The 14,566-nt window shown below is 39.7% G+C and overlaps 1 protein-coding gene and 1 long non-coding RNA gene across 7 annotated transcripts in view; one reads left to right on the plus strand and one right to left on the minus strand.

Annotated features, from left to right (window-relative positions):
• Positions 1-14,566, plus strand: part of LOC141385682 (uncharacterized) — a 42,499-nt gene that overhangs the window by 16,291 nt on the left and 11,642 nt on the right. For all 3 annotated transcript variants that reach the window (XR_012406541.1, XR_012406543.1, XR_012406542.1), the window contains exons 2-3: positions 1,823-2,081; positions 5,790-5,916. This is a non-coding gene — a long non-coding RNA (uncharacterized lncRNA). The remainder of the gene's footprint in view (positions 1-1,822; positions 2,082-5,789; positions 5,917-14,566) is intronic.
• The window catches only part of inpp5jb (inositol polyphosphate-5-phosphatase Jb), a 57,421-nt gene continuing 43,755 nt past the window's right edge, over positions 901-14,566 (minus strand). For 2 of the 4 annotated variants that reach the window (XM_073951684.1, XM_073951683.1), the window contains exons 7-15: positions 14,149-14,324; positions 9,961-10,072; positions 7,584-7,693; positions 6,732-6,933; positions 4,942-5,079; positions 4,489-4,572; positions 4,275-4,379; positions 2,251-2,432; positions 922-2,062 (exon numbers count right to left, since the gene is read on the minus strand). In XM_073951684.1, the coding sequence (XP_073807785.1) occupies positions 1,972-2,062; positions 2,251-2,432; positions 4,275-4,379; positions 4,489-4,572; positions 4,942-5,079; positions 6,732-6,933; positions 7,584-7,693; positions 9,961-10,072; positions 14,149-14,324 (1,200 nt within the window). In that variant the 3' untranslated portion in view covers positions 922-1,971. Of the gene's footprint in view, positions 2,063-2,250; positions 2,433-4,274; positions 4,380-4,488; positions 4,573-4,941; positions 5,080-6,731; positions 6,934-7,583; positions 7,694-9,960; positions 10,073-14,148; positions 14,325-14,566 lie in introns of all 4 variants that reach the window. The other 2 variants (XM_002662195.8, XM_073951682.1) reach the window with 2 other exon arrangements.

Consider the following 14,566-nt stretch of genomic DNA (forward strand, 5'->3'; position numbering starts at 1 on the left):
GATGTTATGCAGAATTTTTCCCTTATTTGTGAAATATTTTATAAGGAATACTTGTACTTATTTTCACAGTGCATTCTGGGAATGCCTGATCCACGAGGGGTGTGAAGTTTTTACTTTAATGCAAACTTAACTAGATAGGCAGCACACTAGGGTTTGGAACGGAGCACTGGAAAACATAAACAAGACCTGCCTTGATCCCAATAACAACTAGAATTTAATAACAAGGAGAATTGATTTCTATTGTGCATTAAATGCTGATTGATTCTGTAAATATATCCATATGAATCAATTCAAAGCATCAATATTGTGCAAGTATCTTTACACTCCCTGACAAAATTCTTAAGGTCAATCCCAGCTGTAAGAGCAACAAATAATAACTTAACTTCTCGTTGATCATTTAGATAAAGGTGGATTTCTCTGATGAATCATCTGTTGATCTGGATCCCAATCATCACAAATACTGCAGAAGACCTGAACCAGCATGAACTCAAGATTCTCACAGGAATCAGTCAAGTTTGGTGAAGGAAAAGTCATGGTTTTGGGGTTACATTCAGTATGGGGGCGTCGAGAGATCTGCAGAGTGGATGGCAACATCAACAGCCTGAGGTATCAAGACATTTGTGCTGCCCATTACATTACAAACCACAGGAGAATGGACAATTCTCCAGCAGGATAGCGCTCCTCATACTTCAGCCTCCATATCAAAGCTCCTGAAAGCAAAGAACATGCTCCAGGATTGGCCAGCCCAGTCACCAGACATGAACATTATCGAGCATGAAGGACGAGGCATTGAAGATGAATCCAAAGAATCTTGATGAACTCTGGGAGTCCTGCAGGAAGGCTTTCTTTGCCATTCCAGATGACTTTATTAATGCGTGATTTGAGTCAGAGATGTATGGATGCAGTCCTCCAAGCTCATGATGGAGTCTTGACACAATATTCAGTCTTTCTACACTGCAGCAGGACTTTATATTCTATACTGGATTATTTCTGTTCAGTGACAAGACTTTTGTCTAAGTAAAGTCAGACCTTACTGTCCTAATTAAATCATTAAGACATCATCATATTTTATTTTGCTAAAATAAGTGTAATCTAGAGGCCTTCGCCTTTCATATAAGCCACTTCTGATACCAAATGATCAACTAGAAGTCAAGATATTATGGTAACACTTTACAATAAGGTTCATTAGTTAATCCATTTACTAACATGAACTAATCATGAACAATACATGTACAGCATTTATTAATCATAATTGAACATTTACTAATGCATTATTTACATCCAAGTCCATGCTTGTTAACATTAATTAATGCACCATGAGTTAACATGAACTAACAATGAAGAACTGTATTTTAATTAACTAACGTTAACTAACATGAACAAATACAGTAGTAAATGTATTGTTCATTGTTTGTTCATGTTAGTAAATGCATTAATTAACATTAACTAATGAACCTTATTGTAAAGTATGACCGATATTACTTGCTGTTCCTGAAACTTGGATATAAGACTGTTGTCGGGTAGTGTACACTCCTAAAATAAAGATGAAAAATTCTGTATAGTGAATTATTTATTGAAATGTTCTATACTTTAAGCAAAACTGCTTAAAAAAATGTGTTTGGGAGGAACCAACAGTGGTTCTTCTAACGCCATCACTGTAAAAAAAAAACACCTTTATTTCTAAGAGTGTAGCACTCTTTCATTGAGTGCAGGGTTTTGTCTTGTGCAGTCAGAAAAAGTTGAACAAATTGATGAACAGAATGATACACACAACTAAACTAACCAGGCACAAGCAATTTAGTCTGCCCCCTTGTATTTTCAGGAGAGAACCACATACTAAACGCTTCCCGCACATATAAGACAACACCTCCAAACAACATCACAGGACGGTAAATGTACAAGGACTTTACAGATCCAGCAGAACCTGCGACCGTGGGCTGATGTGATCCTCCAGAGACGCCGCTGGGTTGGCTAAGGCTCCTCCGGCTCGGCTGCAGCTTTTCCTGAGTTTTCGGGCTCATCGGAGGGCTGGACTGCACTGCCGGCGTGGTGTTTACCGTGTCTGGAACAAGGACATTTTAGTAAGTAAGAAATAAAACTATTTGTCAATTCAGCAAAACCAAAAAATCACAATAACCAAGTAGGTAGCTATCATCCTTATGTATCTAGCTACTCCTCAACTATAATGATCACATTATTGTTCATTTTATTTAAAAACAAAAAAACGAAATGCAAAACTATAAGAATAACCTTGGTCTGGCGTGCGGTCGGCTGGGTTTTGCCATCTGCTCTTCTGTGAGTCTGGAGCTCACCGGATCTTCCGTTTCAGGACTCGAGTCTCCAGAATCAGGCTTTTTCACTTCATCATCAGACGTGAAGTCGGAGCTGTCAGACGGACTCAGACCTGCTGCGGCCGAGGCTGGCAACTGAATCTTAGGTGATGTTAAAGAAAGAGACGTATATTAGCTGGAAAGCAGCATCAGCTTCTGTTGATCTTATTCTTTCCCGTAAGATCGGGCACAGCCATTATCTAGACATTCATTCATTTTTCATTGATTTATTTTGCTTGATTTTGCAAACTGATGTTTACTTCATTATCCGGGAACACTTTAGTAACAATTAACACCATTTACTTCTGGCCTATTACCTGCCCATTATTACGATATTAATTATCCTAATTAAGATTAGTCTCAATAATAAGTCACACAAAAACAAATTCAACTTGAATGAAACCAAATTCACATGCACAAAATATTAATATATATATATTTATAGCAGTCAAAAACATTAACGTTTTGCAGTGGCCCAGCCAGAGTCCTCACATAAACCAATTGAATATCTGTGGAGGGAGCTAAAAATCAGGGTGATTGCAAAGAGACCCTCCAACCTGAGATAGTTGGAGCTCATTGCTAAAGATGAATAGGCAGAAATACCACTGGAGACATGCAAAAAGCTGCTCAGCAATTATAGGAAGCGTTTGATCACTGTAATAGGCAATAAAGGCTTTTCTATTGATTATTGAGACCGAATGCTCACACAAATTTGGAGTGTAGAGCATGCAGTCTGATGTGCTTGCTTTTTTTTAGGCGTGCATACAATGTTTCATTACTGTGCTAAATTAATTAATAAACAGGGAATACATGCTGGAATAAAAAGTTTTGCAGTGGCCCAGCCAGAGTCCTGACATAAACCCAATTGAGGATATGTGGTGGGAGCTAAAGATCCGGGTGATGGCAAGAAGACCCTCCAACCTGAGTGTTAGAGCTCATCTCTAAAGATGAATGGGCAGAAATATCAATGGAGACACATGCAAAAAGCTGCTCAGCGATTATAGGAAGAGATTGATCACTGTGATAGCCAATAAAGGCTTTTCTATTGTTAATTGAGACCTAATGCTCACTTAAACATTGAGTGAAGAGGTAGAGCATCCAGTGTGATGTGCTTGCTTTTTTCAGGTGTGCATACAATGCTTCATTACCATGCTAGTTTAATTAATAAACAGGGAATACATGCTGGAATAAAGAGTTTTGCAGTGGCCCAGCCAGAGTCCTGACATGAACCCAATTGAAAATCTGTGGAGGGTGCTAATGATCAGGGTGATGGCAGGGAGATTCTCCAACATGAAAGAATTAGAGCTCATTGCTACAGATGAATAGGCAGAAATACCAGCAGAAAGTCACAAGCAAAAAACTGCTCAGTGATTATAGGAAGCGTCTGATCACTGTGAAAGCCAATAAAGGCTTTTCTATTGATTATTGAGACCGAATGCTCACACAAACATGGAGTGAAGAGGTAGCGCATGCAATGTGATACGCTCGGTTTTTTAGGCATGCATACAATGCTTCATTACCATGCTAAATAATTAATAAACAGGAAATACAAGCTGGAATAAAATGTTTTGCAGTGGCCCACCCAGAGTCCTGACATAAAACCAATAGAACATCTGTGAAGAAGGCTAAAGTTCATGGTGATGGCAGGGAGATTCTCCAACATAAAAGAATTAGAGCTCATTGCTAAAGATGAATAGGCAGAAATACCAGCGGAGACACATGCAAAAAACTGCCCAGTGATTATAGGAAGCATTTGTTTACAGTAATAAACAACAAAGGCTTTTCTATTGATTATTGAGACTGAATGCTCACACAAAAATTAGCGCATGCAGTGTAATGCGCTCGCCTTTTTTCAGGCATGGATACAATGCTTCATTACCGTGCTAATTGAATTAATAAATAGCAAATACATGTTGGAATTAAAAATATGAATTGATTATATACCTGGAATGGCTCAGTAATGCCCACTATGGAGCTCGTATTGTTGCTATAGTAACCCAATATAAAATCTCCAGACTCCTTCGGCAGTTCTTCCTCTGTAAAATTCACCTGTAGATTCCGAATAAAAACTCCTCAATAAAGCTCACACAGTTCAACATGTCCGAATACAAATAAATGTCTATTTGTGCAGGTAAATGCATGTATGATTTGCCATTACCTGGTGCTCCTGTCTCAGGAAATCCGATTCTTCCTGCTTGGCCCAAGTATACGCCACATAATCCTTATGGTGCTTAAACCCAACCTGAGAAATTACAAGCACAAATTAATTTATATCTACATATCAACAAAACTCAAGTGACAAAAACATCTAATTATATCTCTGCCATCTATCTCATTCATTCATTTTCCTTCAGCTTAGTCCCTTATTTAACCCACATCCAATTCGCCTATAGCGCATGTGGTTGGACTGAGGGGGGAAACCGGAGCACCCAGAGAAAACCCACGCCAACACAGGGAGAACATGCAAACTCCACACAGAAATGCCACCAGTAACCAGTGACCTTCTTGCTGTGAGGCGACAGTGCTAACCACTGAGTCACAGTCACTGTGCTGCCACCATCTATCTCCTAAATCTTTAAATTCTCAGAACAGATGAAACATTTGAAATAACCTTGTAAATGCCGATCCAGTCCCAGGAGCTTCGAGCAAAGTTGGGCGCCACCTTAAATTTGGCCACTGCATCTGAAATCTCTCTCCATTCATCCTCCACGAAGATTGTCACCAAAGGCATGTCCACCTTATACGGAAACTGCAAGACCAGCACATGTTAAAGAAACACTCAGGGTCATTTTACAGTAACCGTTAAGTTTAACATTTGAGTTTTAGACTTTTTAATCATTTCAGCTGATATTTAGCTTAGCTTAGCATAAATCATTGAACTGGATTAGACCGTTAGCATCTCGCTCAACATTTTTTTTAAAAGAGATTTGATATTTTTACTATTTAAAGCATCTCTAAAGCTGTAAATAAGAGAATAAATAAAGACATTTCTGTAGTTACATCGTGTACTTAAAACAACTAAAAAATAAAAAAATGTATAATAAAATGTTATATTATCAACCCAGGCTCATTCTGAAAACGTACCCCTATATACATTTCTGGAGAGCGCCAAATACATCCCAGAAGCTATATATTTTTTGCAGTTTTTGCGAATCCACCAGAGGCCGCTGTGTACGCTTTTTGAGATCTCAAATTTCTCTCGCGAGTGCCGTTCATGCCTGCGGTTCTCGCGTAAATCCACCAGAGGCCGCTGTCGACTGACTGACTGACTGACCGATTGATCGAATGACCCATCCTCCTCCTTCCCTAAACCCAACTGACAGTTTTCAAAAGCAATTCAAAAAAGAAAAGCCCTCGTCTGATTTTTACCATGTTTTTTAGATTTTACTTCCTTCTCACCCTGTTATTTAGTTGTTTATTTAATTCTCTAGCTTTTGTATTTGTCTTTCCCGCTTTTAGGAACTGTTCTTCGCCAAACTCGAAGCCTGTCGTTGTGTTCAACTCTTCTCTGCGACGTACATGGCAAGCTACTGGACAAACTGGTAACAGCGGGAAAGCCGTCCATACGGTGGTTAGCGGACAGCTGGTAAGCGCAAAAAGAAACAGCATCATACTGCCCCCTAGTGTTCATACCTCTGGCTACATCATTTACGATCTCCAGAAACGTATATAGGACTACGTTTTCAGAATCAGCCTGTGTTGAATATTATTGTTCCTGCTACAGCCATGGTACGGCAGTAAAGTTTCTTGATTATTACGCCAGAATGAGAGTATAGTTCCTCCAGCCATATCAGCCTCATATTTTTACATATAAAAATAGCAACTTTTCATTTTCTGTCAGTCTTCGTATGCGATGTAACTGCAGAAGAGTTGAGCTTTAAATAGGAAATTCTTGGAACATTTTAAGCGAGATGCTAATGGTCTAATCCGATTCAATAATCTATGCTAAGCTAAGACTGTTTTAAAAAAGTCAAAATTATTCACCCTCATGTGAATTATTTTTTCAAATATTTCCCAAATGACTAACAAATTCAGGAATTTTTCAAAGTATTTCCTATAATATTCTTTCCTCTGGAGAAAGTCTAATTTGTTTTATTTTAGCTAGAATAAAAGCAGTTCTTAATTTTTTTTAAACCACTTGAAGGCTAATATTATTAGCCCCCTTAAGCAATATTTTTAATTGTCTTCAGAACAAACCACTGTTATACAATGACTTGCCTAAAAACCCTAATTAACCTAGTTAAGCCTCTAAATGTCACTTTAAGCAGAATACTAGTATCTTCAAAAATATCTAGTCAAATAATATGTGCTGTCATCATGACAAAGATACCAAGAAAAATATTCAGGAGGGCGAATAATTCTGACTTCAGCTGTACATGTAGCCTCAGATATTGTGTTTACCTGTAGAGTGAAGACAGAGGAGACAGGCTTGTGGTCACTGACGGTGTACTCCATGTGACTGCGGTAAAAATGCTGTGAAACGCGAGTTCCACTGGTCAGACCTGATAAAGAGCTGCGTTTGGATGTGCTGTTGCTGACCTGAGCCATCGGCCGCAAGCGCCACAGGATACGATCAGTCCAGGCTGGCATACGCTTTTTACCACTAAGAAAGATGAGGATTAACTAGAGGGGATAGATCACTCAAAAAATGACAATTTACTTACTATTTACACATCTTCAAGTAGTTATACACAATTGACAGTTTCGACGGCTTTAAATAATAATATCTACTCCCTAAATCTCCACTGAATCCTTATTTACTTCCTCTTCACTTGTTCTGAATCTGTTTTGAGTCTCTTTCTTTTGTTGAACAAAACAGAAGATATTTTGAAGACACCTGTAACCACTGTCTTCCATAGCATTCTTCCAGCAATATAACGCACCATGTCGTAAAGCGTGAATCATCTCAGACTGGTTTCTTGAACATGACAATGAGTTCACTGTACTCAAATGGCCTCCACAGTCACCAGCTCTCAATCCAATAGAGCACCTTTGGGATGTGGTGGAACGGGAGATTGGCATCATGGATGTGCAGCCGACAAATCTGCAGCAACTGCGTGATGCTATCATGTCAATATGGAGCAAAATCTCTGAGGGATATTTCCAGTATCTTGTTGAATCTCTGCCACAAATGATTAAGGCAGTTCTGAAGTTAAAAGGGGGGCCAGCCAGGAAAAGTGAGGTGTACCTAATAAAGTGGCCGGTGAGTGAAAATCTATAACTCAAAGATCTAAATGAACTTCGCTATTTTACCTGGTATCATATGTGTCTGTCCCCACATCAAACTTATAGGTGGGAGGGAATTTAAGCGGCCCTTCGTGGAAACCTTCCAGCACCGTCTCACTGTCTTTGGCGATATTCAACTGCAGGAGGAGGAAAGAGGACAAACATACAGCAAAATTATTAGCCCCCTGTGAAATTTTAATTATTCTTCAAATATTTTCCAAGTGATGTTTAACAGAGAAAGAGATTTTTCCACAGTACTTCCTATAATATTTTACTTCTTTTGGAGAAAGTCTTATTTGTTTTAGTTTGGCTGGAATCAGTGAACTATTTTCGAGAGGATCACGTGCTTATGATTGAACACGGCTGGTCTTGCATTAGCTATGTATGATTAACCAATCAGACGATTCCTAACCCACTATAAACACCCAAGGTTTCTCACTACAGTCATCTTCGATTTGAAGAATCCCCCCCTTCCACTCCTACTTCTCCACCTTCACAGGGCGGCACGGCGGCCCAGTGGCTGGCACTGTTGCATCGCAGCTGGAAGTCACCGGTTCTAGTCCTTTATCAGGACGGCTGTCGTTTCTGTGTAATCATTTTAGGCCCCGTTTACACTAGTGCGTTTTAGTTTTAAAACGGTGTTGTAGAATGAAAACGATCCGCGTCCACACTCGCGTTTTACCCAGCGTTTCTGAACAGCTCTCCGTCCACACCAAAACGCTGAAAACGCACATCACGTGACCACACACACACTCTCGGGCAAGCGCTCCAGCATTTCTACCCAGATGAGAGCTCTGCTTGTCGGACTGCTGATCAAGCATCTCTAGCTGGATCTAATCTCACTATATTTGCTAAACGTGATATTTCATTCATCTTGTTGTCTTTATCTAACGACATATTCCCTGACGTTGGTCATTGGAATCTATTAAGTTATTTGTTCACGGGTAACATGTTTTGGTTAAGCGCAAAGATAAGTTAATGATTAATCCAGGTACATTGACTGATCGCTTGCCTTTATTTCCTACAATGTATAAACTTATTGTATGTTATACTTTTATAATTATCGATTATTAAAACTGATATTCAGCAAAAGAGAGGGTGCGTTTCGTATTTTCACTGAAATTGAAAGGAGGCAGTTGTTATCGGCTCCGTTTTGTTATAAATATCCACACAGTGAAGATGACGCTCATATATGCAGCACGGCGCCTCAACATTTCTGCTGTCTGTTAAGTTTTCTAATATTAAAATGAAAATAGGCAGTTCCTTAAATCATGTTTACATTTTATTGTTGAGAAAGTGAAACAACGTAGCCAGGGTGATGTGAATGAAGTTATAAAGTACACTGTTCCCTTTGAAGATTTACCCGTGTCCTCGGTATGTTTTCCATATCAACCTGAGAAGGGGGAGACTGCAGCCTTGATCAAACTTGCGAAGTCTTAACTTACAAGAAGAGGATGCGAGACTGAACTGTGTGTGGGATACTTAATATTGAGGAAACGCCCCAATCAGAGAGGCGAACGTTTGCAGCCCCGCCTCCGTTTTCAGATGTCTCCGTCTTTCCATCATCCACACTGAGACGGAGCAGCAGCGTTTCAGAATGAAAACGGCCTCTCCAGCGTTTTCAAAAAGCTCTGTTTTCGGCGCTCGAGAACTCCGCGTAGTGTGGACGGATGGCGTAACCGTAGCAAAACTTATGCGTTTTCAAACTAAAACGCATTAGTGTAAACGGGGCCTTAGTCATCAGCTCTTATCAAGGGGGAGTTGTCAAGATCTACCTAAGCTAGGAGCACCCCTAACGGGAGGGAGCCCAGGGCTCAAGGGCCTTGTGGGCTCAGGGCTCTCTACCGGGACAGCATGCCAAACTTGCTCATAATCAATCATCAGCTAAGTGTGAACTCTTGAAAAGTAGTTAATGTGTATTTTTAAGGTCAATATTTTTATCCACCCTAAGATTCCTTTGTTTCTAATGTCTACAGAATAAACCACAGTTGTTCAGTGACTTGCCTAGTTAACCTAGTTAAGCCTTTAAATGCCACTTTAAGCTGAATCCTGTGTCTTGAAAAAGATCTAGTCAAATATGATGTGCTGTCCTCATGGCGGCACACTCTTTTTGTTTGAAAAAGAGTTCAAATTTCACAGGAGGGTGAATAATTTTACCTTAAACTTTACATACAGTGCGAGTATAAATATGCCTATATTGACTAATCATACGAGTTTTTTTAAAAATGCAAATATTTAAACAAAAAGGTACCTAAAAACATAAGCAGCGCTCCTTCCTCAATGACATTTGACATGTGCACAATATTGACAGATGAGTGTTATCTGTAGAAATGTGTGATTTGACATTAACGGCGGGTGTGTTTGGTGTTTGGCTGAGTGTGTAATGGCCACATGCCCGTCTCACCTGGTCTTTTTCCCATAATACGGACAGCTTGTTATTGTCGATGGCTCCTTTCACAACTTGCATTTCCAGATCCTCGATTCGGAAGTTCAGGTCTCCGAACCAGAAAACCACACTGCAAAAATACGTCCACGAGTTACATCATATCCTTTCAAAGATCATGCTGTCATCACAATTTAAATTCAATACAAGTTTCATAATCATAATAATAATAATCATATTAGTTAATACAGGGTATCCGTGTTGTCTTAATAAGTATTAAAAGTTGATAAGTCAATGTAGAGAAGTTTAAGGCCCTTAAAAAGTATTAAAAAGCTTAAATGCTATTTTGCAAGGTATTAAAGGGCACATAGGTTACCACTTTTTATATTTATTATAAGTCTTTTGTGTCCCCAGAATGTGTCTGTAAAATTTCAACTCAAAACACCTATCAGAGTATTGATTATAGCTGTTTGAAGTGTCTGTATTATAGCTGGGAAAAGGTTGTTGCTGTTTCTTTGCACTGGGCCTTTAAGGCGAGTCAACCCTGCCCACCGTTCCCACGTGCCTGTCAGCAGCATGCCTCAATCGCCGCCCTCAGGAAGCAGATCTCACGTAACGTTTGTGAGAAATACTACAGTAAGAACTTTACCAATCAGTATTTGATGCATTTTTTGTGGAGTTGCAACAATGAGTTCACGCACACACAGCGCAGACACACACACACACACACACACAGCACAGACACGTAGTGCAGACACACACACACATACATGGTGTAGACACACACACACACATAGCACAGATACGTAGCGCAGACACACACACACATACATAGCGTAGACACGCAGAAATACTCACACTAACAAACACATACACAGAACAGACACTTAGCGCAGACACACAAACACAAATACATAGCGTAGACACGCAGACACACACACACACACACACACATACATAGCGCAGAAACACACACAGAGAGACAGTGAGAGAGACACGTGGCTGTGCTGATGAAGTGAATCTGAAGTGAATGGCTGTTCTTCATTACACACGTGCACACGTTTTAAAACAAGTAAAACATTGTAAAACTCACTCTTGATCGCGTCTGATGATGATTGATGATCCTAGCAAACTGAACAGACCTTTTATTCCCGGTTGCTTTGCGCCCGTCCTGTCTTGTTGATATGATTACTTCCATTACTACGGAGACATGTTAATGCGCGCAGCTGTCAATCGATAATGGTGGGCGGGGGGACCGCACTCCTACGTCAAGTTCCGGTCGATCTGAAAACCGCTTCGATTGGTCCACCGTTTATATGTTGTTAAATAAAATAAAAAAAGGACTGTGTGTGTTTATATTACCCCAATATGACAGAATATACACTATACTTGTACACATGTATGTCCAAACAGCTTTAAAAATAGATTTTTCACCATAAGTGCCCTTTAAATTTTACATAATTTTTATTATGCAATGTATGCTAAAGTCAGCCTGAATTAAATCTGCGGATATCAGGATGCTGTGTTGTTTATGAAATCAATAATCTCCTGCTAGATTTGTCATCATGCTGCTTTGTTTACTGCAGTACATCATTATTTCTGCAGTTCTACAGGCGCCAACCTGCTGAATTAGCTAGATTTAATAGATTTGTATTCAGTGTATGAATAATGTTTTAGTTTTGGATTCATTTCGTACATTAATATTTAGTAAATGTACTGTCAGTTAAAATCTCGCCAGTGTTTCTGGTTGAAAAGTGCTTATGAGGTATTAAAATGTGTGGAAAGAGTAGAGATGCACCGATCCTGATACTTGGATCGGATATCTGTTTGATAGCGCATATTTTAGCTGGATTGTATATCGGCTAGCTAGTACCAATCCTAATCCGATCTTGCGTGTGCGCTATATTCTCTGTAATTTATAAGCCAACAAAAGCCATGAAGGTAGCCTATTATAAGGCACTAGAAAGTTGTCATGTAGGCTACTATTTCCCAAATGTTCTAAAGCCATTTGATAGCTTAATGTGAACCAGAAAACCAAACTGCAAAAATACGTCCCAAGTTACATGGTATCTTTTCAAAGATCATGCTGTCATCACAACTCAAATTCAATACAAGTTTCATTCATTCATTTTCTTGTCGGCTTAGTCCCTTTATTAACCTGGGGTCGCCACAGTGGAATGAGCCGCCAACTTATCCAGCAAGTTTTTTACGCAGCGGATGCCCTTCCAGCCGCAACCCATCTCTGGGAAAAAATTCAATACGTTTCATAATCATATAATCATAATAATAGTTAATACAGGGTGTCCGTGGGGTCTTAAATTATTAAAAGTTAATACATCAATGTAGAGAAGTTTAAGACCTTTAAAAAGTATTAAAAGTCTTAAATGCTGTTTTGCAAGAAGTTAAATCTTACATCATTTTGATCATGCAATGTATGCTAAAGTTAGCCTGAATTAAATCTGCGGATATCAGGATGCTGTGTAGTTTATGATATCAATAAACTCCTGCTAGATTTGTCATCATGCTGCTTTGTTTACTGCAGTACATCATTATTTCTGCAGTTCTACAGGCGCCAACCTGCTGAATTAGCTAGATTTAATAGATTTGTATTCAGTGTATGAATAATGTTTTAGTTTTGGATTCATTTCGTACATTAATATTTAGTAAATGTACTGTCAGTTAAAATCTCGCCAGTGTTTCTGGTTGAAAAGTGCTTATGAGGTATTAAAATGTGTGGAAAGAGTAGAGATGCACCGATCCTGATACTTGGATCGGATGTCGGTTAGATAGCGCATATTTTAGCTGGATTGGGTATCGGCCGGATGGTACAGATCCAAATCCGATCTTGCACGTGAGCTATATTCTCTTCAATTTTTAAGCCATGAACGTAGCCTATTATAAGGTGCTGAAAAGATGTCATGTAGGCTACTATAGCCATTCCATAGTTTAATGTGAAGCACAGATGAATAATCAATTGCTTAAACTCATGTTCACTTCAGCATCAGCTTCACCATTCATTCACAATTTAAGCTGCGTGACGCGTTCGTTTATGACAACACAAAATACTTTCGGTAAACATTTTGGTATCGGGATCAGAACGGTTCCAAAAAAAAGTCATCGGTGCATCTCTAGGAAAGAGTCTTAAAAAAGGTCTTAAGAGGCATTGCATTTCACTCTGATTTCCGTATACACTGTAATAACTCTACATCACTTTTAAAAACCTGATCTCATGAAAAAACACATGACAACACCTTTTAAGATGACATTATAAGATGACATATAATCATGTTCTTATTATAATAATTACAGTTAAATATGGGGTGGCACGGTGGCTCGGTGGTTAGCACTGTATCCTCACAGCAAGAAGGTCACTGGTTTGAGTCCCAACTAGGTTAGTTGGCAATTCAGTGTGGAGTGTGCATGTTCTCCCCGTGTTGGCGTGGGTTTCCTCCAGGTGCTCCGGTTTCCCCCACAGTCCAAACACATGCGCTATAGGGGAACTGAATAAAGTAAATTGGCCGTAGGGCGAAGCAGTGTCGCAGTAGGTAGTGCTGTCGCCTCACAGCAAGAAGGTCGCTGGTTCGAGCCTCGGCTCAGTTGGCGTTTCTGTGTGGAGTTTGCATGTTCTCTCTGCGTTTTCCCACCTGGGTTTCCTCCGGGTGCTCCGGTTTCCCCCACAGTCCAAAGACATGCGGTACAGGTGAATTGGGCAGGCTAAATTGTCCGTAGTGTTTGAGTGTGTGTGTGGATGTTTCCCAGAGATGGGTTGCGGCTGGAAGTTGGCAGTTCATTCCGCTGTGGCGACCCCGGATTAATAAAGGGACTAAGCCGACAAGAAAATGAATGAATGAATGACTAATGAATAAACCTGACCCACATTCTAACTAGTAGTACATTAATTAATAGCACCCAGTAGTTATTAGTTAAACTAATTCATGTATGCATATATCATCATATATATATATATATATTTGGTCTTATTAATGGTAATATGCAGTTAATACATTTTTAATGCAAATTATTTATTTATTTTTTCGTTAAATGAGTTGATGGTGTGTTGGCTCACGACTTCAGAGAAAACAGAACCACTGTCCATGGACAAACTTTAATACAACAGCGCCATCTGCTGGTGACAAACATCATTATGAAGTATGATATTGTGTTTATACTGTGTGTGTGTGTGTACATATGTGTGTGTGCGTGTCTCACTCGTGGTCCAGGACACCGGTTGCAGCCTGTCCGTCAAACTGTTGCTGCTGCAGGATGCTCTCGAAGTCCTCCATGCGCTGCTCTGTGTTCTCCATGTGTGCGGGCAGATGGCAGTTCAAGAAGCAGATTGAGTGACCAAACACAGTCATCCGCGCACTGACGCCTCCTTTATTCCCCTGCACACAGTCAACACGCCGGAAACTTCATTAACATAGACTTCCCCATTAAACAAGAAACACTTTTGCAATCTTTTTTTATCTTATTTAAGAGAAGACGTGCAGGAAAACGGTGCTCTAGTTACTGTCTTCATGTCATGCTGTGAAAGATCATCACTGAAAGCTCACTAATAATAAAAGACAAATAAAATATGGGTGACATGGTGGATTAGTGGTTAGCACTGTCGCCTCACAGCAAGAAG

This window comes from Danio rerio, chromosome 5, assembly GCF_049306965.1.
Source record: "Danio rerio strain Tuebingen ecotype United States chromosome 5, GRCz12tu, whole genome shotgun sequence".
NCBI lineage: Eukaryota > Metazoa > Chordata > Actinopteri > Cypriniformes > Danionidae > Danio > Danio rerio.